General features: G+C 44.0%; 1 protein-coding gene across 41 annotated transcripts in view; it reads left to right on the forward strand.

Annotated features, from left to right (window-relative positions):
* Positions 1 to 27,916, forward strand: part of Clasp1 (cytoplasmic linker associated protein 1) — a 219,805-nt gene that overhangs the window by 86,324 nt on the left and 105,565 nt on the right. For 40 of the 41 annotated variants that reach the window (XM_029538538.1, XM_029538549.1, XM_029538540.1 and 37 more), the window contains one exon: positions 3,932 to 3,999. In XM_029538538.1, the coding sequence (XP_029394398.1) occupies positions 3,932 to 3,999 (68 nt within the window). Of the gene's footprint in view, positions 1 to 3,931; positions 4,000 to 13,914; positions 14,396 to 27,916 lie in introns of those variants that run through there. The other variant, XM_029538572.1, reaches the window with a different exon arrangement.

The following is a 27,916-nucleotide window of genomic DNA, read 5'->3' on the forward strand; positions in this document are numbered from 1 at the left end:
ACAGCAGTATGGAAATGTAAGCCGAATAAACCCTTTCCTCCCCAACTTGCTTCTTGGTCATGATGTTTGTGCAGGAATAGAAACCCTGACTAAGACAGAAGGCATGGCACTGAAGTTGACAGCTTACATTTGCAGAGTTTAATGGGAATGGTATGGGCCTTTGAAATCTCAAAGCCCATCCCCAGCGACACACCTCCGCCAAGGCCATACCTCCTAATCTGTTTCAAACATTTCTGTTAACTGGAGTCCAAGTATTCAGATATGGGCCTATGGGGCAACTCCTATTCAGAACACTGCAATGTCCCACACCTTTGCAAGGTATTGGTATTGAGACATTCAGCACTTTTATCATTTTGCGGTTCTATATCTTATGTGCACCTAATGCAGGTGTTTAGTTTGATTGAGTTACTGAAGCCATTCTGCCTGCCTATAAATAGCAGACACCCTCAAAGGTTCGTTTTCTGTTCTGAGTGTCACTTTCAATGTATAGAACTCATGTAACAGAAGTAGTACCTTACTAGGTGTCTTACTTAGGGTTTCGATTGCTTCAACAAAATTCCATGACCAATTAGTAAGTTAGGGAGAAAGGGGTTTGTTTATTCAGCTTATACTTCCACATTGCTATTCATCACCAAAGCAAGTCAGGACAGGAACTCAAACAGAGTAAGAACCTGGAGGCAGGAGCTGATGCAGAGGCCATGGAGGGGTGCTGCTTACTGGCTTGTTTCACATGACTTGCTCAGCCTTTCTTATAGATTCCAGGACCACCAGCCCAGGGATGGCACTACCCTCCTCCACTGATTACTAATTGAGAAAACACTTTTCAGCTGGATCTCATGGAAGCATTTCCTCAACTCAAGAGAGGCTCCTTCCTTTTTGGTGATTCTAGCTTGTGTCAAGTTGATAGACAAAAACAGCCAGTGCACTAGACCCAGAATGCAAATGAGGTGATGCTAATCACCCATCTCAGATGCCTAGCCAGAGATAATATGGCCTAGATCCCTATTCTGATGTCATTCGGAAAGTTCTCTCTGCTCCTGTCACACTGGCCAGCTTGCTAAATTAGACTATTCTGAACATCTCTGTCCTTAGAATTGTCTCTTGAATTGCTATGTTCAAAGTTAGCAGATGAAAGGCAGTACTTGAGTGTCTATGGAGTGCTTTGTTGGTGTTCAAGCTGCCCACAGCCAGGATGCAGGTCTCTTAGATATAACCAGGTATCTTAGTCAGGGTTTCTATTCCTGCACAAACATCATGACCAAGAAGCAAGTTGGGGAGGAAAAGGTTTATTCAGCTTACACTTCCATACTGCTGTTCATCACCAAGGAAGTCAGGACTGGAACTCAAGCAGGTCAGAAAGCAGGAGCTGATGCAGAATCCATGGAGGGATGTTCTTTACTGGCTTGCTTCCTCTGGCTTGCTCAGCCTGCTCTCTTATAGAACCCAAGACTACCAGCCCAGAGATGGCACCACCCACAAGGGAACCTAATTGAGAAAATGCCTTACAGCTGGATCTCATGTAGGCATTTCCCCAACTGAAGCTCCTTTCTCTTGATAACTCAAGCTGTGTCAAGTTGACACACACTAGCCAGTACACCAGGATAGGAGCCATGACCAGCAAAGGCATTGCTGAGCAGAGAATGGGGGAGTGTAACCTTGACAAAAAGGGCATCCTGTCTAGAGTTGTAGGTGAAGACAAAGGTGCTAGGAACAGTGTTCTTTCTTTGGGTGTTCTTCCACCTAGCTGTTGAGTCCATAGGGTGTGGTTGAAATGACCACACTGCATAGACCTCACCCCTTGGAGAGGGCCTACAGTACTGTTTTCACAAGTGCCGTTTGTGACTGGGACTCTTCCAGAAACTTCAGAGACAACCAGATGAAAGAGATACCTCTGCCCTAACTTGTAAGCTTCTGTCATGGACCTGTCATGGCAGAGGGTGTGGCTGTGACACAATAAAGTGGTACCCAAGTCAGGGCACACCCTGGTAGCCCACGCAATGAGGCTATTTATGGGCTTGCCCAGCCATCTAAGCCATCTTTGTTGCTTTAAAAAGGAAGGTGATGGGAACATCTTAAGAATTGACACTAAGGCATCTGGATCTTAGTAACCACTGGTTTGAATGTGAGTGACAGTTTTACTCATGTTTGGCCCTGAGGTGGCAGTTGGACTTTTATTTCAGTCTCCGTTTTGATTTGTGGGTAGTGGTGGACTGGAGTAAATTTGGGAAGGATTCTGAAGGTGTATGTGAGACCTGGGAGCTTTGAAAAGATTATTGATCTCTCTCCTGTGGGACGGGAGGGGCAAGGCCCAGTGACGGGTGGGTTTACCCCTTTGTTTTGCCAGTTGTATCTTTGGCTTGCCTGTTACTTAGACGTTAACTCTAGAGGGAAGCAACCTTCAAATTCAGCATCTAGTTAGCTCTGAGCTAGACTGACAGTGGACACCCCAGTATTTGTTATATGAACAAGAAGATAAGTCCCCTAAGAGCAGAATATGCAAAGTTTCTGTGTTCCAGGTAGAAGTAAAAAACATGGCTGGGTACCAGCTCCCTGATAGCCTGATGTGACTCTCGGGATGTCCTTCCGCACTGTTACCAAGAGAACAGGGAGCGCCCATCTCAGCCTCCGAGGAATTTTCCTTCTGATTAAGAAAAGATGTGGGTATGAGATGGCTAGCTCTTAAAGGCAGGGTGGGAAGGCAAGCCTTTAAGAAAGCACTAGCCTAGTCCTGAAGTGGGTGGCAGCTGATTGAATGTTGGGTGCCGTGCCTCAGAGCCGACTGTCTTGCCGGGGAGCCTCTGCTCTCTCACCTGTAGGGGTGGTACTTCGCCGCCTGTCACTTACTCTGTTTTCAGCTAGGATGGAGTGTGGACTCATCAGTAGTTTTGCTTACATTTCAATGTCAATGTGAGACAATCTGTTATAAGAAGAGCTGTGTAGCTCTCTCCAGCTGAACCATGTTCAGTTACATTTGTTTTTAGAAGGAGTTATTTATAACATTTAGAATTAAGCATAAGTCCGGGAAAGTCTGTAGTCTGAAAGTAGTGCATTATGAAAGCTTTATACAAGGTACCTGGTAGCCTGCATGAGAAATGCGAATGTTTAAAACAAATTTAAAAATTGTTTCCCATAATATGGTATCAGGTATTCTATTCTATCACTCTCACCTCATTCCCTTTAGCATAGGCTCTCTCACTGAACCTGAAGCTAAGCTAGAGGCCAACAAGACCCAGTAATCCTTCTGTTTCCTACCCCTCACAGTGTTGGGGTTGCAGGTGTGTGCATGGCCACAAACCATTTTTAACATGGGTACTCACTCAGGTCCTCGTGATTGTGCAGCAAGTACTTCAGCCCCAAGTGTGGTCTTCAGACTGAGTCGTTAAACCCATGATGGTGTTCAGTTCTTATTGAATAATATTACTCGCTGAGGGAGTTAGAATTCTGGGTAAGAGTTTTTTTTATCATTGATTATTTTGGGGTACTGGGCAGTTTTAATTATCAACTTAACACAATTTAGAATAACTTGAGCATCTCAAGGAACATCTGTCAGCACTGGCTTGGCATGTGGACATGTCTGTGGGGAATTGTTTTGATGATGTTGACTAAAGTGGGAAAACCTGCCCACTATGAGCGGCACCATTTTCTTGGGTTTGGATCTTTATATGAGTGTGTGTGTGTCCATTCTCTCTCTGTCCTCTTGACTGTGGGTGTGACTGACTGTTTCAGGGTGACTCCTGCCAACACGAGTTCTCCACAGCGATAGACTGTAATCTAGAATTGGGAGCTCTATACTGTTTCTCCCCTGGATTGCTTTTGTTAGAGTGTTTTATCACACCAACAGAAATAAAACTAAGGTGTTGGGCAATCAACAGTGGTCGGTAATCATAAGTGTGATGATTGATATTGCATATATTATTTTGTTTTCAAACAGGTTGAATGTCATTTTTACAAAATTTGATGAAGTCCAAAAGTCTGGAAATATGATACAGTCTGCAAATGGTAAGTGGGAAAACCAGTTTTCACTTCTGTGTTTTTCAATTTCATGGCAGTAATGCTTTTGATATTTCTAAACAGATACTAGATGTTTCAATAAGGTTTCAGTAGAGGTTTTGAGGTCTTAAAAGTTAGGTTTCTTCCATCTACTCCTTTAGAACAGATTAAACCCATTAGTCTGTTTTCATTCCTCTAACTTGCTGGAGCAGACTCAGTGACACTGGGCTGTCCTGGCATCATGGGGACCTATGCTTGGCTCCTCTTCCTCCCCCATGTCTATAACCTGTGTTCATTTAGCAGCCAGAGTGATCCTGTTAGAATGCAACTAAGGTGATGCTAGTGACCCATCTCATCCCATAGCCAGACTGGTAGTGTGACCTTGACCCTATTCTGGTGTCGTTCAGAAAGTTCTTTCTGCTCCCATCACAGTGGCCAGCCTGCTAAATTGGGCCTTTCTTAACATCTCTGTGCTTAGACTTGTACTTCCTGAAACCCCGATCACCTGGTATCATTATCGCTCTCTTCTTGGGATGCATATGGTCTGGAGAGTGATCTATAACAGTTCTATTTTCTGTTGTAAATGAGTAAGTTTATTAAATGTACAACAATCCAAGTAAAAGGATAAATAGTAGGTTATGGTGAACATCATCAAATCACATCCTCAGACCAGCCAGCTAGAGCCTATTAGCGTGGCAGCCATCTGGAGTTCACAAAGGGAATCTCAGGCAGAGCAGTATGTCGCCTTGGGTGAGGCTTCCAAGTGAAAGACGATGACCTCATCAGACCAGGTGCTGACAACATCATGCAGAGGCTGACTGGAAAGTTGAGGCAGTCAGCTAGAGTTCCCAAGAGAAGTTTCTCTCCGAGGCTGAGCATTCCCACAGCTGAACCTTCTGGCTTCTCTTTGCCACTGCAGGCACTCTTCTGTTGTGGGATAAACAGTAGCAACCTCTGTTAGGAACAGCCTGCCTTCTGTTTTCAGGGGTTCAGTATTTACTTTTGGGCTGTCTGCTGTGCTCTTTCTGCACTGTCACAGTGTCAGCGGGGCCAGCCTAACCCAAGCGAAGGGGGCTCGGAGGACACTGGGCAGAAACATGCCTGGGCCTGAAGTGGGAGACACAGGCTTGTTTCCAGAGCCAGCTTCTGGGAACACGCTCAAATAGCACATGATGATTTAACAATATAATCCACATTCCCCTCAGCCATCCTGATTGTCATACCAGAGGCCACCTAGAACACTGTGGTCAGGGGCTTCCAGAGACCTCTGGCCCACTGTTTGATTCTTCTTAGTAGTTTCACTCTAAGATGCTTGCTTACTTTTGTGGTAGGGTCTCTGTTGAATTTCCTGTACTTCTTTTTACTGTATTCCCACTGAGCATAGCTCATTTCTTCATGAGAATCCCTGGCCTGTGCTAGGTATGTGATACATACTGTTCTATAAATACGGAAAGGACCATGATATGTGAATTGTGGCCTGCCATTTATGCCTCTTCACTATACATTGCTTGCCTTCATTATACTTTGTGATGATATTTGAAGACAAATGGGTAACTTTTGTGATTCCCCAAAGGAGAAAAATACAGAAGCCAATTATTGTGAGAATGAAAAGCCATCCAAGAATAAATTGTCAACAAAGTATTTTGTGTGTGTAAGTGTAATGTGTATATGTGTGAATTCAGGCACACATATGCTACAGTGCTTGTGTGGAGATCAGAGCACCACCTCTGGTATTGGTCTTCACTTTCTACATTGTTTCTTCACTTTCTACAAGGTAGGGTCTCTTGCTTCCCACTACACATTCTGGGCTACTTAGCTCAGCTTCCAGGAGGTTATACTTTCTGGCTTTTTTGTGTTTTCTGGAGATTTGAACTCAGGTCTGCACAACTGAGTCACAGATAACCCGGCTGGCCTAGCCATCTCCCCAGCCCAATAGCTCTTTAGGAATTGCTAGGGCTGGGCTCAGTGCAGTGGCACATTCCTTTAATCCCAGCATTTAGGAGGCAGAGGCAGGCTTCTGTCTCATATCTGTGAGTTCAAAGTGAGCCTGGTCTACATAGTGAATTCCAGGATAGCTGGAGCAATGTAGAAAGATCCTGTCTCTAAAACAAGCTAACAAACAAAGGCTCATAGAGCCCACCTTCACATTTTGAATAGCTTGAGGTTATAAAAGATTTTTATGTATCAGGGCAGAGCAGACAACTGATTCCAGGCTTTTGCTCACCTCCTGCTGTGTACTTATCATCCTTCCGTTGATAATCCTGAGGACCTTGGATTTGGACAATGTAGATTTTATAGACTACTTGGTGACCTAAATTATTTTCTCCTTTAAGGTGTGTCGTTTTGTCTTGGTTCTAATGATGTAGCTCAGGATGGCCTTGCACTTAATTAGTATATAGCCCAGAATGACTTTGAACTTCTGATCCCCCTACCTGTCTTCTGAATGCTGGGGTTATAGGCATGCGTCCCCATCTCACTCATTTCGTTTTCATATAATTATAAAAATCATATTACTGAAGGAAAATAAGTAACAACATAATTCAGCCATTGACTACAGAACTCCTTACCCCTACATTTTCTTAGAGCCCATTTTCCTGTAATTGTATAATGTGTGTTGCTCAAACCCTATACTTATATGTATACTTTTCTATCACCTCCAAGATTCTGCCATCAGTAGGACTGGGACCAAAGCCATGGCATCTGAGTCTTGCCCTAGTCTCCAGTGGGTACTGGAGTGTCTGAGGCAGAGGCATCCAGTTAGTGCTAAAGACAAGCTTCTCCTTCCATGTGTATATTCAGGTTAGTTTGTGTTGCTTCTTCAATGGGAAAATGATCAGCATCAAGAAAGTGCAGGGTAAGAAGCAATAATCATTGGGGCTGCAGAGAGGGAGCTCAGCAGTTAAGTGCAGGTGCTGCTCTCGCAGAGGACCTGCGTTCAGTTTGAGCACCTACATCTGATGCTCACACTGCCCCTATCTCCATTCCAGGAGATCTGATGTGCTCTTCTGGTCTCCTCAGATACCTGCATGTACCTGGTATATGTACAGATATTCAGGCATACAAACATACATATAAATAAATAAATATGAATCTTTAAAACAACAACAACAAAAGAAACAGTAGTTGTGGCAGAAGAGAATAGTCACTGTAAGACAGAGTCCATGACTGGAGCCTTACCTAGAAGAGACTATATATCCTCCATGGGTTTTGCAGAATATGTGAAGTGTAATTTAAAAATCAGAAGAAGTGCCAAAGCTGGGCAGCTCCAGGTGCTTGGCGGCAACATTGAATTCTCCTTGCCTGTATGTAAATACCGTCTCCAAACTTACTAAAATATTTCTCCCCAATTGTGTGTGTATGTGTGTATGTCTTGTGTGGATATGAAGTGATATAGTGTGCCCTGTAAGGCAGTGTGTCGGCTTGGGTGTGCAGAGGTGGGGCTTTAGGGAAATGGTTTGATCTTCATAACTCCAACTTCTTGAATGGATTGATCCATTAGAAGATTCATAATTTGGTGCTATTGTTGGGAGGTGGTAGTAAGTAGTAGATTGGGTCTGATTGAAGGAAATAGGTCACTGGGGCATGTGCCTAGAAAAGCTGCACCTTGTCCCTGGCCTCGTCCTGACCCCCTCTCTGCTTCTTTGCTGCCATCTTACCTCATTGTGCCCTCCCTGCCATGATGCGTTCTTTGTCTCACATGTCAGGTCAGCTACCCAGCTGTGCATCACTCTCTGAATCCAGGGTTAAACTAAGACTCCTCCTTTAAACTCCTGCGCTTCTTGTTATTCTCTCACTTGAGGGACTGAGGCAGGAGGACTGCTGTGAATATGAGGTCAGCCTGGGCTACGACATGGTTTCCAGTCCAGTTTGTGGTACAGTGAGACCCTGTCTTAAAAACAAACAAACCAACCACAGTTTTTAGAACAATAAAAAGCTGATTAGCACAGCGTGTCTGTCTGCAGGTATATGTGGGCTTAGGGGTAGGTTCGAGTATGAGAACAGTTGTTTCGGGAGTCTATGGTAAAAGCCGTAAACGATGAGAAAAGCTTAGCTGAAACTCTCTTGAAGCCTCCACTACATTTGCTGTGTCTGACATTGCTACCACCTCCTAATAATGCCATCATATTGTGGATCCACCAGTGGATTAATTCATTTATGGAGTTAAAGCCTTCAATAATAGCCATTTCTTCAAAGCCCTATCTCACTTACCAAATGTTCAACACACAAGCTTTGGGGAAGAAACTTTATATCCAAACCTAGACACGCGCACACACACACGCGCACACACACACACACACACACACACACACACACACACATGTGCACAACTTGGGGAGAGCATACATATATTTATATGTAGTTAAAGTTATTAAAGCTAAAATGTTTAAAAGGATACAGTGCCATGAATGCAATCTTTAAACATTTTGGACTCCTAACCTAAATAACCCCTTCACAGTAATTTTGAGAGCTCAGGTACTCACCAGTAGTCTTCAATCAGACTACTAACCCTCCAACCCTCCAAAACCAAGCTGCATGATCGTCTTTTTGCTAGAGTTGTTGAACTCTGAGCTGGTGTGCAGACACGCAAGGGCAGTGCAGTAAAGCATGTTCCCACCTGTAACCTTTGCCTCAGTAACTCCCAGGGCGATAACTCTCTGAACTGTCCTGGGCTGCATGTTGTCGTTGATGTTCTACTCATTGTAAGTCTGTAAGCCCCTCTTTCACCAGGGACTGAAGAAAATGTACGTATTAGTTTTAGGGCTTTCGTAGCTTCTGTGGGATTGTCACCATAGGCAGTCATGCCATCTGCACATGGGAACACTTGCTTCTTTCACGTCTGTCTTCCTTTTGTCTTCCTCTCTCCTCGGCTTAAGCTCTGTGGGGTAGTGTAAACACGGTTGGCAGCTTTGGCTCTTCGCTCTTTCACCACTGACACAGTGTTAGTAGTTGATTGTGAGTTAACAAAACAAAACAGAACAAAACCAGAAAAGCTTTATTGGAGGCTGGAGTGATAGCTAAGGGGAAGAGCACTGGCCACTTTGCCTGAAGAACCGGATTCCATTCCTTGAACCCATATGGCAGCTCGCACTATTTGTGACTGCAATTCCAGGGAATCTAATGACCTCTTCTGGCTCCTGAAGGCACTGCATGAGTGTAGTGTACAGAGATTGCAGGGAACACCACAACTTATTTCTCTAGCTCCACCACTTTATCACTTTATACTCTATCTCTCTTTGTCTGCCTGCTTCTCTCTCCCTCCCTCCCCCTCTGTGTCTCTGTTTCTCTCTCTGTCTTGCCTACACACACACACACACACACACACACACACACCAAAAAGCAAAACAAAAACCAAAATCAACCCTTTATAAATACCCTTATTGGGCTGGAGAGATGGCTCAGCGGTTAAGAGCACCGACTGCTCTTCTGAAGGTCGTGAGTTCAAATTCCAGCAACCACATGGTGGCTCACAACCATCCATAATGAGATCTGATGCCCTCTTCTGGGGTGTCTGAAGGCAGCTACAGTGTTCTTACATATAATAAATAAATAAATCTTTTAAAAAAAATAAAAATACCCTTATTAAATTGAAGTAGTTCTTATTTGTTTCTTTTTAATTACAAACAGCTGTTGCATTTAATTTTCTTAGATGTCATCATATGTTAAAAATACATTCAACTCACTATCTGAAACTTCACTTTCATGTATGAGTGTGTGATTACATGCTTATAAGGGTATACTTGTGTTCAGGTGCACATTCATACTTTTTAATATGCAGTTCATTTTTTTTTAAATGTCAAAAAGTATACACTCATCCTGCTGTTTAGTTTTGTGATATTTTATTACTTCCAAAAAACCCCATGTCAATTAGCACACATATTCATAAACCCTGGAAACCTACTTTCTGTCTGTCTAGCATGGACATTTGGCTTTTCTGTTTGACTTCTTGCATAGAACAATGGTTTTAGTGTTTAGCCAATAGGTACAATCTATCCATGCTAAATTTCTAAATCAACCCCCTGCCCATTGTCATTGTGTAGCACTGTCTTGGAACTTGATATGTAGACCAGGTTGGCTTTGAACTCACAGAGATCCCTCCTGCCTCTGCTTCCCAAGTGCTGGGATCAAAGGCATGCACCATCATGCCCAGTCTTGTGGCCTGGCTCATAAACAGAGGCCTTACCCCAGCTGACTGTAAAATAGTATCTTTTCAGTGGTCTGTGTCACTCAGGTTCCTGATCTGAAATTGTATCAGTGTGTGGTCAGTGTTAGGATGCGATGAGTGCTGCTCCGAGGTGACCAGAGTGTGAGTGTGTGTGGTCCCCAATCAGACATGTAGCCAGTGTCAGGAGCAGCTAGCCGGGAACTGAAGTGGGTAAATACTCTTCCTGTGTGTCTTCTGTCATTCTTTAGTTTTGCAACCTGGTGCAAGTAAATTCTTGGCAGTGCCTGCTTGCTGCTCTTTGAGGAATGAAACACCCCAGGAAGATTTGCAGAACAGGGAGATGGTGTACAGGGCCCTTAGCACTGTGCCTAGATGGAGCTAGTGCCCAGCATGATTGGCTGGCTGCCTGTAGGCTGGTAGGCTAACTTACTTCTAACATAAAATGAATACTGTGTGAAAATAAATTCATACTTGTGATTTAAAAAAAAAACTATTTCAAATTATTGAAATATGCATTGACATTTTCCCCAAAGCACGTTTTTTATTTCTATGGGGTTCTAATGTCTTTAGTAATAGGAGGAGGAAGAGGAGGAGGAGGAGGAGGAGGAGGAGGAGAAGCAGCAGCAGCAGCAGCAGCTCGCCTTTCCACCCAGGGCCTCTGCAGTGCTATAGGGAGCACCATGGATCAGTACACTAGTGAAAATGATTGTCTTTCTCTGCTAAAGCGACAAGCTATCAGTCTCTACTTCTGCAAGAATCCCGAATGGAGGATTTTATCTGTTATTACTCCAGCTTCTCTTCCTGATGCTTTGAAATCATTTGGCAGATGATTCTTCTCTTCATTTTTGGTTTGCAAAGAAGCTGGTGGACTCTGTTTAACTGCCTTTGCTGCATTGGCTTTAGATGCCCAGTGGTAACCTACAGGGCCATGCTTGTACACCCTAAGACCTTGTTCTTTATACCAATTGCTATTGTACAACAACCAAGTGGCCTTATTTCAGCATTCTTGGTATATATGTGTAGGAAATACTAGTGTGGTTTTGAATATGCTAGGGCTAGGGAATGGCACTATTAGCTGTGGCCAAGTTGGAGGAAGTGTGTCACTGTATGGGTGGGCTTTGAGACCCTCCTCCTAGCTGCCTGGAAAACAGTATTCTCCTGTTTGCTATTGGAACAAGGTGTAGAACTCTCACCTCCTCCAGTGCCATGTCTGCCTGGATGCTGCCATGCTTCCTGCCTTGATGATAATGGACTGAACTCCTGAACCTATAAGCCAGCCCCAATTAATTGTTGTCCTTTTCAAGAGTTGCCTTGGTCATGGTGTGTGCTCACAGCACTGGAAACCCAAACTAAGACAACTAGCAATTCTTTTACACAGCCTGTCCACAGAAATTTCATAGTAGCTATTTGTATTTCCAATTAGCTGCTTCATGTTTGCCCTCTACCTGGGATCTGCTGCCAGCTGTCATTGCAGTCACCACACAGCTAGTGTTTGCCTTATCTCAAACAAGTGAGTCACTGTGCTGGAATCAGTAGCTTGTTGGGTGCTTGCTTCTGTGGGAATGTTATTGCACAGTCTCCTCTCTGACAGCCACTGATGTAAGGTGACCCTGGTTCATCACTCTAAACGTGTTTTCTACATGGTAGTGTCAGCTCTCTGGCAGTGGTCATGTGGCAGTCAGACTGGTGCTGGAATCACTAGACACATTGGTGCACCTAATACTCCACGCAGTCTGCCACATGTAACTTTTAAAACACATTTATTTGAATATACACCCGCCATGGCGTTCAGATAAGAGGTCAGATGATGACTTTCTGGAGTCAGTTCTCCCCTCCCACCACGTGAGTTCCAGGGCTTGATCTCAAGTTGTCAATCTTGGCAGCAAGTGCCTTCACCCCCTGAACCATCCCACTGACCCTTTTGCTAATTTTTATTTTACTTTTTAACACCTATCTATCTACCTACCTATCACTTTTCAAGACAGGGTTTCACTGTAGCCCTGCAGAATTTATTCTGCAGACCAGACTGGCCCCAAACTCCCAGAGATCCACCTGCCTTTGCTACCCAAGTGCTTGGATCAAAGATGTACACCACCACTTCCCAGGCCTTTGCTCATTTTTAAATTGTGCTATTTTAAGTCTTCATGACTGAACCATATGAATTATTTTTAGACTCATGGATAATAAGACTCCTAGCATATAAATAATTTACAGGACCCCCTCCCATTGTACAGGTTGTCCTCTCTCCTTTGTGGTAGTATATAAAATTTGTAATATTTGATCACATTGAATTCATGTTTACTTTTGTTACTTATGAACAATGAAACTAGTTTCAGTCAGAAATTGAAGCGCTAAATTAGCACTAACTTGGATAAACTTGTTTTGTAAAGATTAATTGTTTAACTTTCGGACAATTTCATACATGTATCTGGTACATGTGATCGTACCCCATTGAGCTCTCTCACCCTTCTCTGCTGGCTCTGTTGGCTCATCTTCCTGTCCTGCTCCCCCTACTCTCATGGCTTTTGTTCTTTGTTTTTTTAAAGCGCAGGGACTGAAAATAATTATCATAAACACATTTTTATAAAACTACTAGTGTTAAGGGTAATAGCTTTAAGGAACAGATAAGGCTCACCTTGGGTTATGTCTTGACATACTTAAAATTATATTCTGTGAAACCAATGGGCTACATTCCTTTGTGAGTATAATACGGTTGTGACTGAAATTAGCAATAAAGACATAGCCAAGTAGTCATGTAGAATGTGCTTTCTGTCTGAAGTGGGTGCTTCATCTCCACGCAATGCTTCCTTGTTGCTAAGCTACCCAAAGACTCAGTTTTGTCTGGCAAAAAATATGGGCATTAAAAATATGTTGTTGTTGTATAGATGTATCTTTTTGTTCTTTTCCCATCTCCATATAATTAGCAACCCCTTGAAACACAAATTACAGTGTTTCCTTCCATGGTTTTCAAAAAGCAAATTATTTTCTGTGTACTTTTTTTTAATCAAGCAGATGTGCTGTGCTTCCAGGCGAATTAGACTCTCAGAGTGAAAGAGCATTAATTAGGGACTAGTCAGTGTCCTTTATCCATAGCCATTAAACAGTCTTGAGTTGTGTTTGATTGACATGAGGCCCTGGACATAATTTGGTTAGAAAATTTACGTGTCGTTGTTTCCCAAGAAAAGCGAACATGTTAATGAGGGAATCTAGAACGCCTCATATTGATTAAATCTCTGGAAATGCTGTAGTCTGTAGTTAAATTAAAGAACAAAATATTAGAGAGAAAGTCACACACAGTTAACTGATAATATATATTATATATAATATATAATTGATTATAATATATATATGATTATATAACTCTTATCATCTGTTACACACACGAATATACATTGGCTATCATTTTGCTGTGAAATGCAGACTTCCTTACATTTTTTACTATTGAAAATAACTTGCAAAATGTTACCTAATTAAACTTGATGGAAGTCAGAACTCCCTGTAAGCCTGGAGACAAACCACTGATGAGCTCAATGAGCAAGTTAGGTAAGGCCTGGAATGTTGCCAGGCGTGGCCAGGACAAAGCATTCATTTAAAGGCGAACCTTTATTAAGTGGCCAACCCTCCATTATCCACTCACACAGCTTTAAAGGCAGTGGTGCTGGATAAGTGGCTCGGGTAGATAATGGTCCCATTCTGTCCTTGCTTGTTTACTAGGCTGTGCATCTCACAGGCTTGGAGAGTTCAGAGGAAACACTTAGGAAAGTGTTTCCAAACTCAGATAGGTGGGCCTTGTGCTGCCAGGCTGGCAAATGTGTTGAGCTGTGCTGAGAAGCCCTCTCCATATGGCCTAGAAAATCTTGCCTCTCTACAGTGCAATAGAGTAAGCAGCAGGGACTGCCAGCATCATGTCCATGTGAGACTGAGGTTGCTTCTTATTTGAAGGTATATTGTAGTTAGGGAAAGGGAGTTTCTTAAGGGAACTGAGAGTTGGTTTGCAAAATGAATAAGCTGTAAAGACTCTTGTTATAACCCGTGAGTGAAGACAGACAGAGGCAGTCCCCTCCCTGGCCGCTGTGAAAAACTCAGGGCGACAGTCTAGGCTTTTATTTTGGAATGAGGTGGCAGTTGTCACAGTGCTTCTCCTGCAGAAGGTGTGGGAGGAGAGTCTGCTGATGCCTAAGCTGCTGTGAGAAGGGCATTCTTATCTGGTACCACATCCTGACAACATGACCACTGGGAAAGGTAAGCCCTTATGTTTTGGAAAGTGTAATTATTACTGATGTATGGTAACTCACATAAACAGGACATTTTATAATTGTGTTGTTAGCTTACACCCATGGGTAGAAAGTAAAGAAATGGTTGCCCTGAGTGTTATTTACAGGCTGGCGGGGAGATGATAAGGCCTGCGGATGGGAGTAGTAAAGTTGATGACCTTAAAGACAAGGAGGAAGGACACACAGAAGCAGAGGTGGCCAGAAGTCAGGCCTCAGTGCGTCTTTGTGTACTTTTCAGTAGCTTTTCTCTGCTCCTTTATGTTCTGGGGATTAATCTGTTTTTATTATCTAAAGCATTTGTTAATATGCTTAAGCTGTCTTCAGAAAGAGTCTGCTGGCTGGGAATGTCTGTGTTTCTCCAGCTGCAGCTAGAAGGAAACCACAGTGGCAGTATGCTGTCACGGCCTTCCAGTCCCCTCCCAATCCCTCTGTGGGAAGGGGGATTCTGTAAAGTGACAAAAGCTGAGGAGTGAGGCCACCTGGCACTTGCTGCTCACCACACACTGTCCCACTGCCTAGCCTCGCCTTCTCTGGAGGATCTGCACAGGCTTAGGCAGTGCTGAGAGGACGGGAGGCTCCACAGAGAGCAGGTCTGTGTTGACCACTGAGTGTGGCTGATGGTCTAGGAGCAACCTGTTGACTGGCCTGCTGTACTAGGGGTCACGTTCCCAGCAGACCTAATCTATTGTCTCTGAAGGACATTTCCAGACCCTTCAGCTGAAGCAGAGAAAAGGACTCCAAGTGCAGCTGCTCACAGTGACCTGTGTTCATTTCCCTTCCACTCTGGGGAACTGGGCTTCTCTCAAGTACTTTGGCACTGTGCTAATATGGTAGGGATCCTAAAGGGCACATATGTCTATCTTGTTTGCCTTTTCTCGTGCTATTCTATGTGTGGGTGGGTGGGTATACACGTGAGGCCAGAGGTTGACTTAGGGGAGTGGGTTCTCTTCTCTCACCATATTGGTCCTAAGTCTAAACTCCATTCATCAGCCTTGGCAGCAAGTGACTTTACCCACTGAGCCGTCTTGCTGGCATGCAATCTCCTTCAACTAAGCCTAGTTTAGCTGAACCCATCAGAAGTTTTATCTTTACTGAAAATAATCCTATTGGAAGGAAGATGCTGTATCTCTGTTCATATTTTCCTATTGATAATTTACTGGGTTAAAGCAATGGCAAATTTCATACCTTGTAATGCCTCTTGTCAGGGTTACTGGCTGTTTAAGCTGTTTCGAAAATCAATACCTGGATAGGAATGTTAAATAATTCATGGTCCAAAGAGCCTTTCATTTGAGGGTTTGAAAACATGTTGCTGCTGCTGATAATAGCATTTACCTTAAGTTGTTGTATTTGCAGACTTTTTTCTAAACACCAGGGCAAAATAGTCTGGAAGTCAATGGTTGGAGGCCTGGAAGGAGCCCTTGCTAAACCTGAATTTAGCACAAAGATCACATATCTGCTTGGAGGCTCCTTTCAAGTGGACTAAATTCAAACTCCCTGCCTTCTGTGACGGAGACACAGCTTAAGCTGCAAGTGTGATAGCAAACAGGGATTTGAGGCCACTTCTGGGCAGAGGCATGTCTGAATATCTGTCAGTCTGTGGCTGATAAAAGATAGGTTGACAGTATGCACGTGACAGCGACAGCTGTCAGTAACTGTTTGGTATTCTCAGAGCACATTCCTGCACTTTGTTCTTTTTGTTTTGTTATCCTCAGTAGGCAGCCCCTGAAGAGCAGGACTGAGGTGTCAGGTTTTCTGTAATTGGGTCAGTGTCAGGACCCAGGAAAACTCCACGTTGCTGTCTGAGGTCAGTTTTTCCTCTATCTGGCATGTCCTTCTGCTTCCTGTTCCACTGCTGTTATTATGGAGTTATGTTTGCTCCTATGATTCTGAAACTATGCCATGTTCAGTAGCCACTGCAGGGAATAACTCAAAAATGAATGCATTGAAAAGAACATTAAAACAGGCATTGGAGCCAGCTGTGGTGCCTTCTACTTGAAATATTAGCACCCAGAGGAGGATAACAAGGTCAAGGCACTGGCACTCCGTCGTCACTGGAGGATGTTCTGATGTGATGTTTCTGTCAGATGTTTGCTAAGGAGATCTGGAGGGTAGGGTAGGATGCTGCCAAAGCAATTTAATATGGAAACGATGAGTTTGGTTCAGCAGCAACTTGTTATCATTGCAGGAGAGCATGTGGAGAAGATGGCCAGGGTTCTGTGTATTGAATGCCATTACTGTGGTATGGAAACTTAAGCCACCAAGACTGTGTGAGTGAGGGAAACAGAAATGCAGCTTATCCATCATAACCGTTTCATAAAACAAGGCATGGACACCAATGGGAAGTAAGAGATACCGTTTTAGAAAGAAGATAGGCCTTATGTGAAACAAATTTAGTGTTGTGACAAGTATACCCATTCTCTTTAGCTTCAAAAAAAGACCTGTTTTATTTTAAATGATGTGTGTATGCATGTTCCAGTTTTGTATATGTGCATGTGTGAGTGCATGTGCCCTTGGAGTCTAGAAGAGGCTGTTGGGTCTACTGGGGCTGGAGTTGTAAGTAGTTGTGAGCTCCTTGATGTAAGTACTGGGAACTAAGCTCAGACCTTCTTACGAGTAGCAAGTGCTCACCGGGCAGTGGTGGCGCATGCCTTTAATCCCAGCACTCTGGAGGCAGAGGCAGGCGGATTTCTGAGTTGGAGGCCAGCCTGGTCTACAGAGTGAGTTCCAGGACAGCCAGGGCTATAAAGAGAAGCCCTGTCTCGAAAAACCAAAAAACAAACAAACAAAAAAAGTAGCAAGTGCTCTTAACCCCTGAGCCACCACCAGTCTCATTTCTCCTTATTTTTCTCAGTTTTCATTCAGACCTGTAAATCATCTTTAAAAAAATATCGCCAGTCCTTCAGGTAGCTTTTGGTGGTGGTGTCTTTACTGTTCTAGTTGACAGGAGAATCTGGGAGAGCAGGGGCTAAAAATGAAGTGGACTAAAATCTTATGAAATAGTTAGTAGTTATTTATTCAGAGCATCTGACAATTTACACTCTGAGGGTTAAGAAGAGTCAGTCACATCAGTAAAGTGTGTAACCCCGAGGACAAGCCACATGAGGCAAAACCATGTTTTTCCATCGAGTTATCTGAATAACAAGAGCTGGAGTAAAATCACTCCTATCTACTGCACATGAAATATATCTCAAGAATAGTTTTGTGTTTTGCAGCAACTGAGGTCACAAGAGTCTTGTCATGTTTTCTTGGGATTTTTATCCCAGGCACTTAGAATTTTCACATAGCTCACTCCATTCTCGGATTGTCTTCTGACAGTGGTTGGATCTGTTATATCTGTATTATGTTGCTGTATAGAAAAGATTCAAGAGATAAGTAAAGCACATACAGATGTAGTTGTATATGCAAGGGAGTTTAGAGAGGAATGTGTCGCGAACCCCAACCTTCTGCCAGCGGAGGTGGGGCAAAGATGACACATACACCAAGACAGGGTTTGAGCAGCTTCCGCAGCTTCCTGATGCAGCTTCCTTTATTCTCTTTCAGCTTCTGCCTCAGCTCTATTTTGTTTATTATGGGGGATCGCTCAATTTATCCCCCTCCACCCTCTGCATCACTCTTCATCATCCAATCAGCATTCAGCATGCTCTGTACACGAGCCATGCACGCAGTCAGGGTGTGCGTTGATAAACCAGTGACTCAATATCATGCTGTATGATGCTATGCGCCAGGTGGAAAGCACGTGATCATTCAGGTGCGCATAATCAGGTTTTTGGTAAACAAATAGGGAATCACAGGGCTTGACAGTGAACCGGGGTGCCATTTTGCAGGCCGCAGTCAGGGTCGCGCGGCTTCCCACAAATAAGTGAGGAAGAGCTACCCTGAGTGTGGGGTGCCGTCCATAGCCTGGATGTCCAGATAGAGTGTTAGACAAAGCCCACTAGTCTAGCCTTTGCTCCTCCCATTCCCTGGCTCTTAGGATGTGAGCTTTGCCCCATGGACTGAAACTGGCAGGTAAGGTACAGCCTTCCTCTGTATTTGCTGTTGTTTTGGTTTTGCTTTATGGCCATTGAAATAACAGTAACATGATAAGCATGACATTCCACCTTTGTGCTCTTCCTCTTCCAATCTAGAAACCCATGGAAAAAGCACATGAACTGTCTTAGCCATAATCTAGCTAAGCCCTGTTCCTAAGGCCATCTGAAAACAAGTAAGGACACCGTGAAAACCTAGAGCAGGCTAGGGAGATTGTGCCATGCATTCTGACTGTGCTTCTGGATAAAAAGGGCCATGACTGAGGACTAAGGGACACCAGGCAGACTGTGCCAGTAGGTAATGAGGCTGCAGCAGCCCTGGTACTTTAGTCTCGAGTCTACTGAGTTACTGTATGAGATTGCTGTGGAGAAACTAGTGTGGAGTATGTGAAAACTTTTACTTTTAGTAACTCTGTAAATTCAATTCTTTCCCCAAAGTTTATACTAAAACTGTAAGAACTGGAAATAAGGAGAGGGTTAGAAGTGAGGGAGCTAAGATGAAAGGATGGACTATCTAGAGACTACCCCATCCAGGAATCCATCCCATCATCAGCCACCAAACCCAGATACTAATGCACATGCCAGCAAGATTCTGCTGAAGGGACCCTGATATAGCGGCCTCTTGGGAGGCTATGTCAGTGCCTGGAAAACACAGAAGTGGATGCTCACAGTCAGCTATTGGATGGAACACAGGGCCCCCAATGGAGGAGCTAGAGAAAGTACCCAAGGAACTGAAGGGGGCTGCAACCCTGTAGGTGGAACAACAATATGAACTAACCAGTACCCCCTGAGCTTTTGTCTCTAGCTGCATATGTAGCAGAAGATGGCCTAATCAGCCATCATTGGGAAGAGAGGCCCCTTGGTTTGTAAACTTTATATGACCCAGCACAGGGGAAGGCCAGGGCCAAGTAGTGGGAGTGGGTGGGTAGGGGAGCAGGGGCGGGGGGGGGGTATAGGGAACTTTCGGGATAGCATTTGAAATGTAAATAAAGAAAATAATAATTAATAAATAAATAAAAAATAAGTGTGGTTCTTTGCCTCTTTCTCTAAGGGCTACTAAGAACTGAGGTTGTTGAAGTCCAGATGAGACATCTGAAGGCTCATATGTACAAAGAGCTCACAGTGTAATCACTGCTAAGTACCATGAACATTTTGTTAGGCCATTCCCAAATTTGGATCTGAGATTTCCAGCTCACTTGTCCTTGTGTCTTCCTAGTGGCTGTCATGAAAAATTAGGTCACTATGGCCGCACTGATGATTAGAGTGACATTCCTGAAGACTACAAGTTTAGATACGATGGCTGTGGGGTTTAGGCTCTGACAGAGACTGGTGCAGCCCTCCTGTAGGGCAGATTTAAAGGTAAAATAAGTATTGTGAAATGAAGGAGAGATGCATATTTAAACCATAAAAAGATTTGTGGTGATTCTTGTTAATATGTCTTTCCACAGATCATCTTAGGTATTTATGTTTTTATTTGTTTAAAATTTTATGTTAAACTTTTACTTTTTAGTCATCCATATATAATTCTGCTTTGTCCGTTAACTTAAACTTGACTTTTTAAATGAATTATTAAAACTGTAAGTCACATGCTTCTTTAAAGATGTACTCTCAGGCTGAAGAAGAAATAGCTCAGTGGGTCAAGTGCTTGCTGCACACGTGTAAGGACCGGAATTTGGATTTCCAGAACCCACCCAACATCAGGCTGAAGGTCTATAGAGGGATAAAAGGTGGAAACTGGTTTTGGTTACTTTTCTATTTCTGTGATTTAAAACAACAACAACAAACAAACAAAAAACCCCACCTTGACCAAATTCATTTATGAAAGAAAGCATTTAATTTGGCTTATGGTATCACAGGGTCAGAGGCTACTGTGTTATAACAAAGGAACAACAGAAAACTTACAGCTTGATTGCTCTATAACTCTGAGGGGCAAATGGGGGTGGGGAGAGATGAGTCTTTTGAAACCTCAAAGCCCTTTCCAGTGACATACCTCCTTCAGTCGTCATAAACAGTTCTTCCACTGGACCAGGTATTCAAATATATGAAACTACAGGGGCCAATCTCATTCAGACTATCACAGAATTTGTAATAATCGCATTTTTTTGTAAGTCTAGTTTTAGGGACCTTATTAATTGTAGATAAAAGGTTATCAGGGTAGATTCCCATGTTTGAATCCCCAGAAGAGGGTGTGAGGAGGATCTGAGGTACGGTAGCTCTGCTAGTGCTCTTGCCTAGCATGCATGAAGCGATGATCTGTACTACCTTGTTCTGGAAGTTTCCTGTGTGCAGTTAGTATGATTTGTTTACACCTTCTACCCAGTACCTGTCAAAGTGCCTGAAAATGGAACAGATACTTACATGTGGAGTTTAGATCAACACACAAAGGAAGAAGGTGGCTTTTCACTTCAGGTAACAATAGGTTTCCCATTCCTTGGATAAGTTGCCTGGCTAGGTTTGTTTCTTTTTTAAGTAACTCAGTGCTTTACTCCTGACCTTGGAGCTCAGAAGAGAGAATCCCTTCTGGTCCCAGTAGGTTGTGTCTCCATCCCACCACTGTTTTCCTCACAGCTCTTGCCTTTTCTCATTGCCTTCAAGAGGTGGTGCATCACCACCTAAAAGAGCATTAGCACTTTAAGAGTGGAACATACTTTTGTTCTGGGCAAAGGGTCTGAGGTGAAGTTCCTGCATGACACAAAGCTGACTTCTGCAGGAAGGATAGAAGGAATTTTGGTTTTGTTTGAGGCAAGTCTCAGTGTTAGCCTAGCACTGTGTAGCCCCAATCATACTGGAATTACAGCCACACACTGTCTCTAACCACACACTGTGTCTAACCACACACTGTCTCTAACCCTGGCTTTAGAGGGAAGCTTGGGGTGCTTTATAAATTAAGGATAAACTTTCTTATACACTGTCCTCTGTCATAATTGGTCAGGAGGATGCTGTGACTAGCCAAATGCATCAATCAGTACACCAGTGTCTGGCTAGGATGATGAGGATGTGGGGCGTGGACAGTCCCTTGGTCTATTTAGGCCAGGTAATAAACCTGTGATCCTTGTGTGAGGTCAGGTATCACATAAGCCATTTCAGGAAATTTGTAACTGTAATTTACAAAACTCTTAAGAATCCCCCTTACTGCGTGTGGGACCATTACATACCTCCCTCTAGTACATATGCTCGGAGTCCCCCACTGCTTGACATCCCTGGAGCTCCCTTTGCTCACTTCCCAGTTGTAGCCTGCAGTTAGTGTGGCCTCTATATGTGCATTGCATCAGGATGTCTGAACAATTCTGTAAACAAATGACAGCAAGAAACCCAGTTTGGCTTGCTCTGGTACCTGGTTGCAATCAAAAGAATTTAAAAAGCTAGCTTTTATGCGGTGTTGAAACAAGTTATTCTTGGTCTGTTACTGTTTGCTTTGTAATTATGTCAATAATTACAGCAGTGTGAACCTGAGCTAACTGTTGAGTAGGCTGAAGGTGATGCTGAGGTGCTGGTATACTTGCTTTAAGCACATCCATACTGAGATTTTCTGACCACAGACAGCCATCGGTTATAATACAAAGCTTTTCAAATAGTTAGACTGGGAATTATTCAGACTTGAATGAGCATTGTTGTAAAGAAAATGACTCTCACTAATTGTTGAGTGGATAAAACAACCTCAAACTCATCCATACTTACCCACAGCTCTTTATTAGAAAGAAAACTTTTAGTAGATTCTTAACTTAGATAATAATAATAATAACTTACATTCCAGCAGGGTTTGAAGAACATGCCTCCAACCCCAGCAACTGGCGTTTGGGGAGGTGGAGGCAAGGCGCTTAGGATTTAGAAGTCATTCTTGACCATGTGCTGAGTTCAAGGCTGTCCTGGGTTATACCTCACAGAACAAAACTCAGGATAGACAAGATGGTTCAGTGAGAAAAGCCATTTGTCACACAAGCCTTGCTACTTAGTTCCTCCCATGGAATCAGCATACACCCACTCGATAAAGTTGCTCTTTGACCTCCACACAGGTTCTGTGATTGTGTGTGTGTGTGGTGTACAAACATACTTTAAAAAAAAAAGACATGTTTTTTTTTTTTTTTTTTTTTTTTTTTTCTTTCTTTTACTGCTTTGACTAATTCTTTAAGTATCTTTGTTGTACCTGGTTAGCCTTTTGAGCTGTGGGTCAATGGAGGCTTATATAATGTTCATGTTTCCCTGGGAGGGGCTTGAAAGTAGCTGGACATTCATATCCAGGGAGTGCAAGAGTTGGTGTGAGTAGGTTTATACTCCCTTTTTCTGTGCAGGTGACTGAGCAGGGATGCCAGGTACCTGAGGACCGTTTTCTGTTCCTGACGGGCTTGGTGTCTGGAGAGCTCACATAGTGCTGCCTTATTTCTTCCACACTCTTGCTCCTGCTGAACTGGTCCCATTTGTATGGCTAATAGAGGAACCAGAGAATAGTTTTGTCTCTGACCTCAAACTTTGATCCAAGTTGAAAAGGCAGTTCAGTCTGTGAATGAGGTGCTGACCAAGCCTGATGAGTCTGATCCTTGCTAGCCACGGTCAAAGGAGCTAACCAACACCCTCAAATTGTCCTTTAATCTCCCCCTGCATGTGCCTAACACACACACACACACACACACACACACACACACACACACACACACACACACACACACACACACACACACACACACACACACACACACACACACACATGCACACACACCAATTGACTAAATGTTTACAAAAAATTAAAATCAGGTCTAAGAATGACCCTGAACAATATGGAACTACAGATCTGAGGCCAGTGGGCCCTGAGCTCCATGGACTGAAATGTGGACTGAGGAATACAGACCATGAGGTCATAGCACAGGGTTTCAGTGGGGAAACTCCGTAACGACACATGAGCGTCCAGTCAGGACACAGGACGGCATCATGCTTGTCAGCTCCCAAGCTCTTACAGACCACTCAGGGAGTCGGCCAGTCAGGGAGGTCAGTGCAGGCTGCCTTTCTCCTGTCCATTAATGTTCCTTTTCTAGTCCAGTGCCACCATATTGGCTATATGTAAGTTGAGCAGTGGCCTCAGTATCACCAACTGCTCTTCTTGAGATTTTTGCCTTCAGCCTTCTACTCCCTCTGCCCAGGGTAAGAACAGCTCCAGAGTTACGAGGTTTCTGTATCCGTGCTCATGAGAGAGCTGCTTTATTATCTCATGAGGGATTCCGTGTTCATACACTTTCTCAGAAGTCAGCCTTGGGATTTGTTCTGTAGGTGCTCAGCATAGTAGCCTAAGGTGTTCCAGGCTTAAGCAGGATGTGCACACATTTAAAAGAACCCGACACTCCCAGTTTGTCACTATTGGCTACAAGCAAAGCCGCGAGTCACATCACAGCCCCCCCCCTCCCAGAAGAGCATAGAGGAGCCTTTTTAACTCTATTTGGCTTACTCTATATAAATACACTGGACATGCCTCCAGCAAGGTATAGCCACATGTCTGTCTGCTCCCATACTGGACTATGAATGCTGCGGGGGACTGGCATTCCTTCCTTTGTTCCAGCCCTTAGCAGAGTGCCTGGGAGCAGTCTCACACAGTAAAGAAGTGCTGGAAAGATGCAGGGAACACGAGCAGCCCATCCTTGGACATGCCCTGCCTCTGCGTCAGTGTGTCGGGAACGCTGTCAGTGTGTCGGGAACGCTGACTATGTCTAGGCTACCTTGCTGTTTTCTTCTGTCACCCAGAGGGTGAGTTGAAGGCTGCCAGGAATCCCATCAGCTCAGGTGCCCCAGTACAGATGAGCTAGTAGTATAGTAGCCTTGCTTCAGAGAGCCAGATATTTCCTTCTGTAGGCTCCCCTTCAAAGCCTTCCCAAGGCAAGAGGGCAGGAAGGCTTCTTTTAGCCCTGGCCCTCCTGCTTATGAGTATGGAACTATATCCCTTCCCTTCCTCGCCCCCCCCCCCCATGTTTTGGTTCTTCTGTGTGAGTGTTGACACTTTCCAGAGGAACCCAGAGCTTCCAATTCCAACTTTACAGCCTCGATGTCTGTCCTTAGATTGAATCTCTGTTCACACCTCTAGACACAGTGGCATAGGATGGTCTCTCTGACTTTTCTTGTGTTTTATGTGTGCCTAACACACACACACACACACACACACACACACACACACACACACACACACACACTGAAGTCAGAGGACAATTTTGTGTTCTATTCCTCCACCTTTGTATGGGTTTCTGGGATCAAACTCAAGTCTTAGAACCACCTTTACCTGCTACAACATCTTACTGACCCTTTCTCATTGTTTCTGCCATGTGAAATTTGTGTGCCTTGGTGCCTCTATTCTACCTGGTTCCTGGTTAAGGTTCCATTCTCAAGTGATTGCACTCTGCTGGTGTCCCTCATAACACTGGTTTGGTTTAAGTTCATGGATGACTGTGTACTTAGGCCTTTTCTGTTTTTCCAGGATTCTTTCTGTTGTATTTTAAACTCATCTTCTCACACTGGTTTGCCACAGTCTCCCACAATCAGGCTGACCTATAGTTTTTACCTCAAGTATATCTTGAATGGTCTTCCAGGAGTGGGTTGCTGGAGGCTTAGGAAAGGATTCCACTGCCACTCTGTGGAAACTTTTCTAACCTTTTAGAATGCCTGTCCTAGGGCTATGAGAGAAGAGATAAAGCTCAGGTGACTAAAGAATTGAAGGTGGCTGGGACCTGAAGGCCTCAGTTAGCTTACTCCAGGTTCCTACTCCTAGACTATCAGACAGCAGGAGTACCTGTGACAGTGTTCCCACGGGTGGCTGAAGATAGAATGGATTCTTTGTTTGAAGCCAGGCAAAGGTATGCTTCTGCAAGAAGATATTCTCTGGGTGGGATACACTGTGCAAAAAACCTTAACCTAGTGTGATAGCAAAGCTTGCACAGTTAGAAATAATCATGTCTACATGTTTGCTGTGGCTAAGGCTTAGAAGCAGTCCTGAACTGACTGGTGTCTGCTTAGCCAAAACTCTGAAGAAGCTGGGCATTCAGATCCATCCTATCAGATGCCAGGCATAGTGGTGCATGCCTTTAATCCCACCATTTGAGAGGTAGGAGCAGAGGCAGGCAGAGCTCTGTGAGTTTGAGGCCAGCCTGGTCTATATAGTGAGTTCCATGACAGCCTGAGCTACATTGTGATCCTATCTTCAAAATCAAAATCAAAACAAAACAGACGCTAACAAACAGAAAGTAGTGTACATTGTAATTTAGTTAAGCAATACTGAAATATGTCAAGAACCCAGGACTCTGCATCTCTGTATCCAGGACTGCTCTCTAGCCACTGTCACAGGCTTAGTTATACAAATGACCTATTTGCCTTTTAAGGAGTGATGCTTTCTACAGACGAGACTTTGCCAGTTTACTGAAACTAGGCACCTTTCTGATGGTCCACCCTCTCTCCCTCCTCCTCCTTCAGGAAAAGATTAATGTTTTATTCACTTAGGAATTCACACAGTATACTTTGATCATACTTACCTGCAGCTTCTCTTTAGATCTGCTCAGATGCATCACTGTCCTCCCCCCTCACCTGAGGTCCTTTTTTTTTCCCCCTTTAAATTTAGTAACCTATCAACTCCCATTTGTGCTACCTGTATATTTCTGGGTGATGGACCATAGTCAATGAACTACAATTCTCCCTCCCCAAGAAGCTGTCAACTGTCCATAGATCTTCAGTTAGGAATGGGCTCCAAGCTGGAATACTAACTACCTTGATCCTGTGTAGGTCCTGTACAGTAGTCCTGTTACATGCAGTAGCCTGTTTTGCTGTGGTCTACCCCAGTCTCTGGCATTTAGACTCTTTCTGTCCCCTTCCATGATGGTCCCTCAGGATTGGGGGATGGTGGTGGTCATGATATAGATGTCCCATTTGTGGCTGGGCGCTCACCAGTCACTTACTATTCTCTGTACTTGGATCAGTCGTCTGTTCCGGCATTAACCACTACCCACTACAGAAAGACACTTGTTTGGTGAGGTCTGAGAGCTGCACTGATCTACTGATAGACAGATAGGAATTTAGAAAACAGTTGATATTGTGTCCACTTAACAAAATAATAGTTGTACAGTCAGCCCTGAGGCCCGTGAGCTGGCTCCTCAGCCACAGCTTCTTGGCTAGATTTGTGGTTCTAGGCATGCATTTCCTCCTGTGGAGCAGGCCTGATATCCAATCAGAAATCAATTGGTTACCCACTAACGTTTGTGCCACAATTGCACCCACAGACATATCTTGCTGTGCTGGTCATTGTTACAGTTCACTGGGTTCACAGCTCAGTGAGAGTGTTGGTGACCCCCTAGCAGCCCCCCACCATCCTTGCAGTCCTTCCTAATACTAGCCAACAGGGAGGAGGCTTCGTGAGCAATACTGACCTGATAGCTCCACGCCCTGTGACTAATGTGTGTGCTGGTTTCAGCAATAAGGTTTTACCGCCAAGTCTGGTGGGCAATCAACAGTGAAGGCGCGCACACGTGCGTGCCTGTGAGTGTGTGTGTGTGTGTGTGTGTGTTGTGTGCGCGCACACGCGCGCGCATGCGTGCCCATCCACATATGCAAATGCTGAGGAACATGTGGAGGTTAGAGGACAGCTTGTGGTAATCAGTTCCATATGTGTCCCAGGGGTTGACTCAGGTTGGCAGCCTTGGCAGCACTTGGCAGCGAGTGTCTTTACCACCTTGCCAGCCCTCCTTTACATTCTTAAGACACGACCTCTCACTGGCTAGGGCTGGCTGGCTAGACTGGGCTTTCGATCTCTGCCTCCCTAGGACTGGGACTAAATCACAAAGCACCACACATGGAGTCTTTCACTCTTAGTGGGTTCTAGGCATGGACTTTGGCCCCAGAGTGTTGTTTCATTGCAGCAGCAAGGAAACTAAACAGCAAGTGTCTTTTGTCTTTATTTGTTTGTTTGTTTTTTTCAGCTTCCTGAATCTGTAGGCATATTTTCCACATCAATTAAAGATCTGACTCTCGTAACTGATAGTTTTCTAGCCTCTACTGTATCCTGCTGGGAGTCCAGTTTCATGTGTTTCTATCTCATGATTCTCTTTCTCTCCCTCTCTCTCTCTCTCTCTCCCTCTTTTTTCTTTTCTCTCCCTTCCTCCCTCCCTCCCTCCCTCCCTTCTTTTTTTTTCTTTTGCTTTTATGTGTTTAAGTTCTCCAATCTGCTGGCATCAGATGCCCTGGAGCTATAGTTACTGACTCTAACTATACTCACGCAACCAGCTGTGGGTGCTGCAAGCCCTTGTCCCCGCTGAGCAGTTTCTCCAGTCCCTGCAGCTTTTGCCGTCTGATTGTGTAGTTCTTACACATGAACTTATAGATGACATCTGGTCCAAGTATATTTTATGCTTTTTGGAAATCACTGCTACCTGATTGATGTTAGATTTCCTTTTTATTTTTATTTACTCCAGGGTGATTTTAGCATCCTAAATGACTCACACTTG

Source organism: Mus pahari, chromosome 5 (genome assembly GCF_900095145.1).
Source record: "Mus pahari chromosome 5, PAHARI_EIJ_v1.1, whole genome shotgun sequence".
NCBI classification, from domain to species: Eukaryota; Metazoa; Chordata; class Mammalia; order Rodentia; family Muridae; genus Mus; species Mus pahari.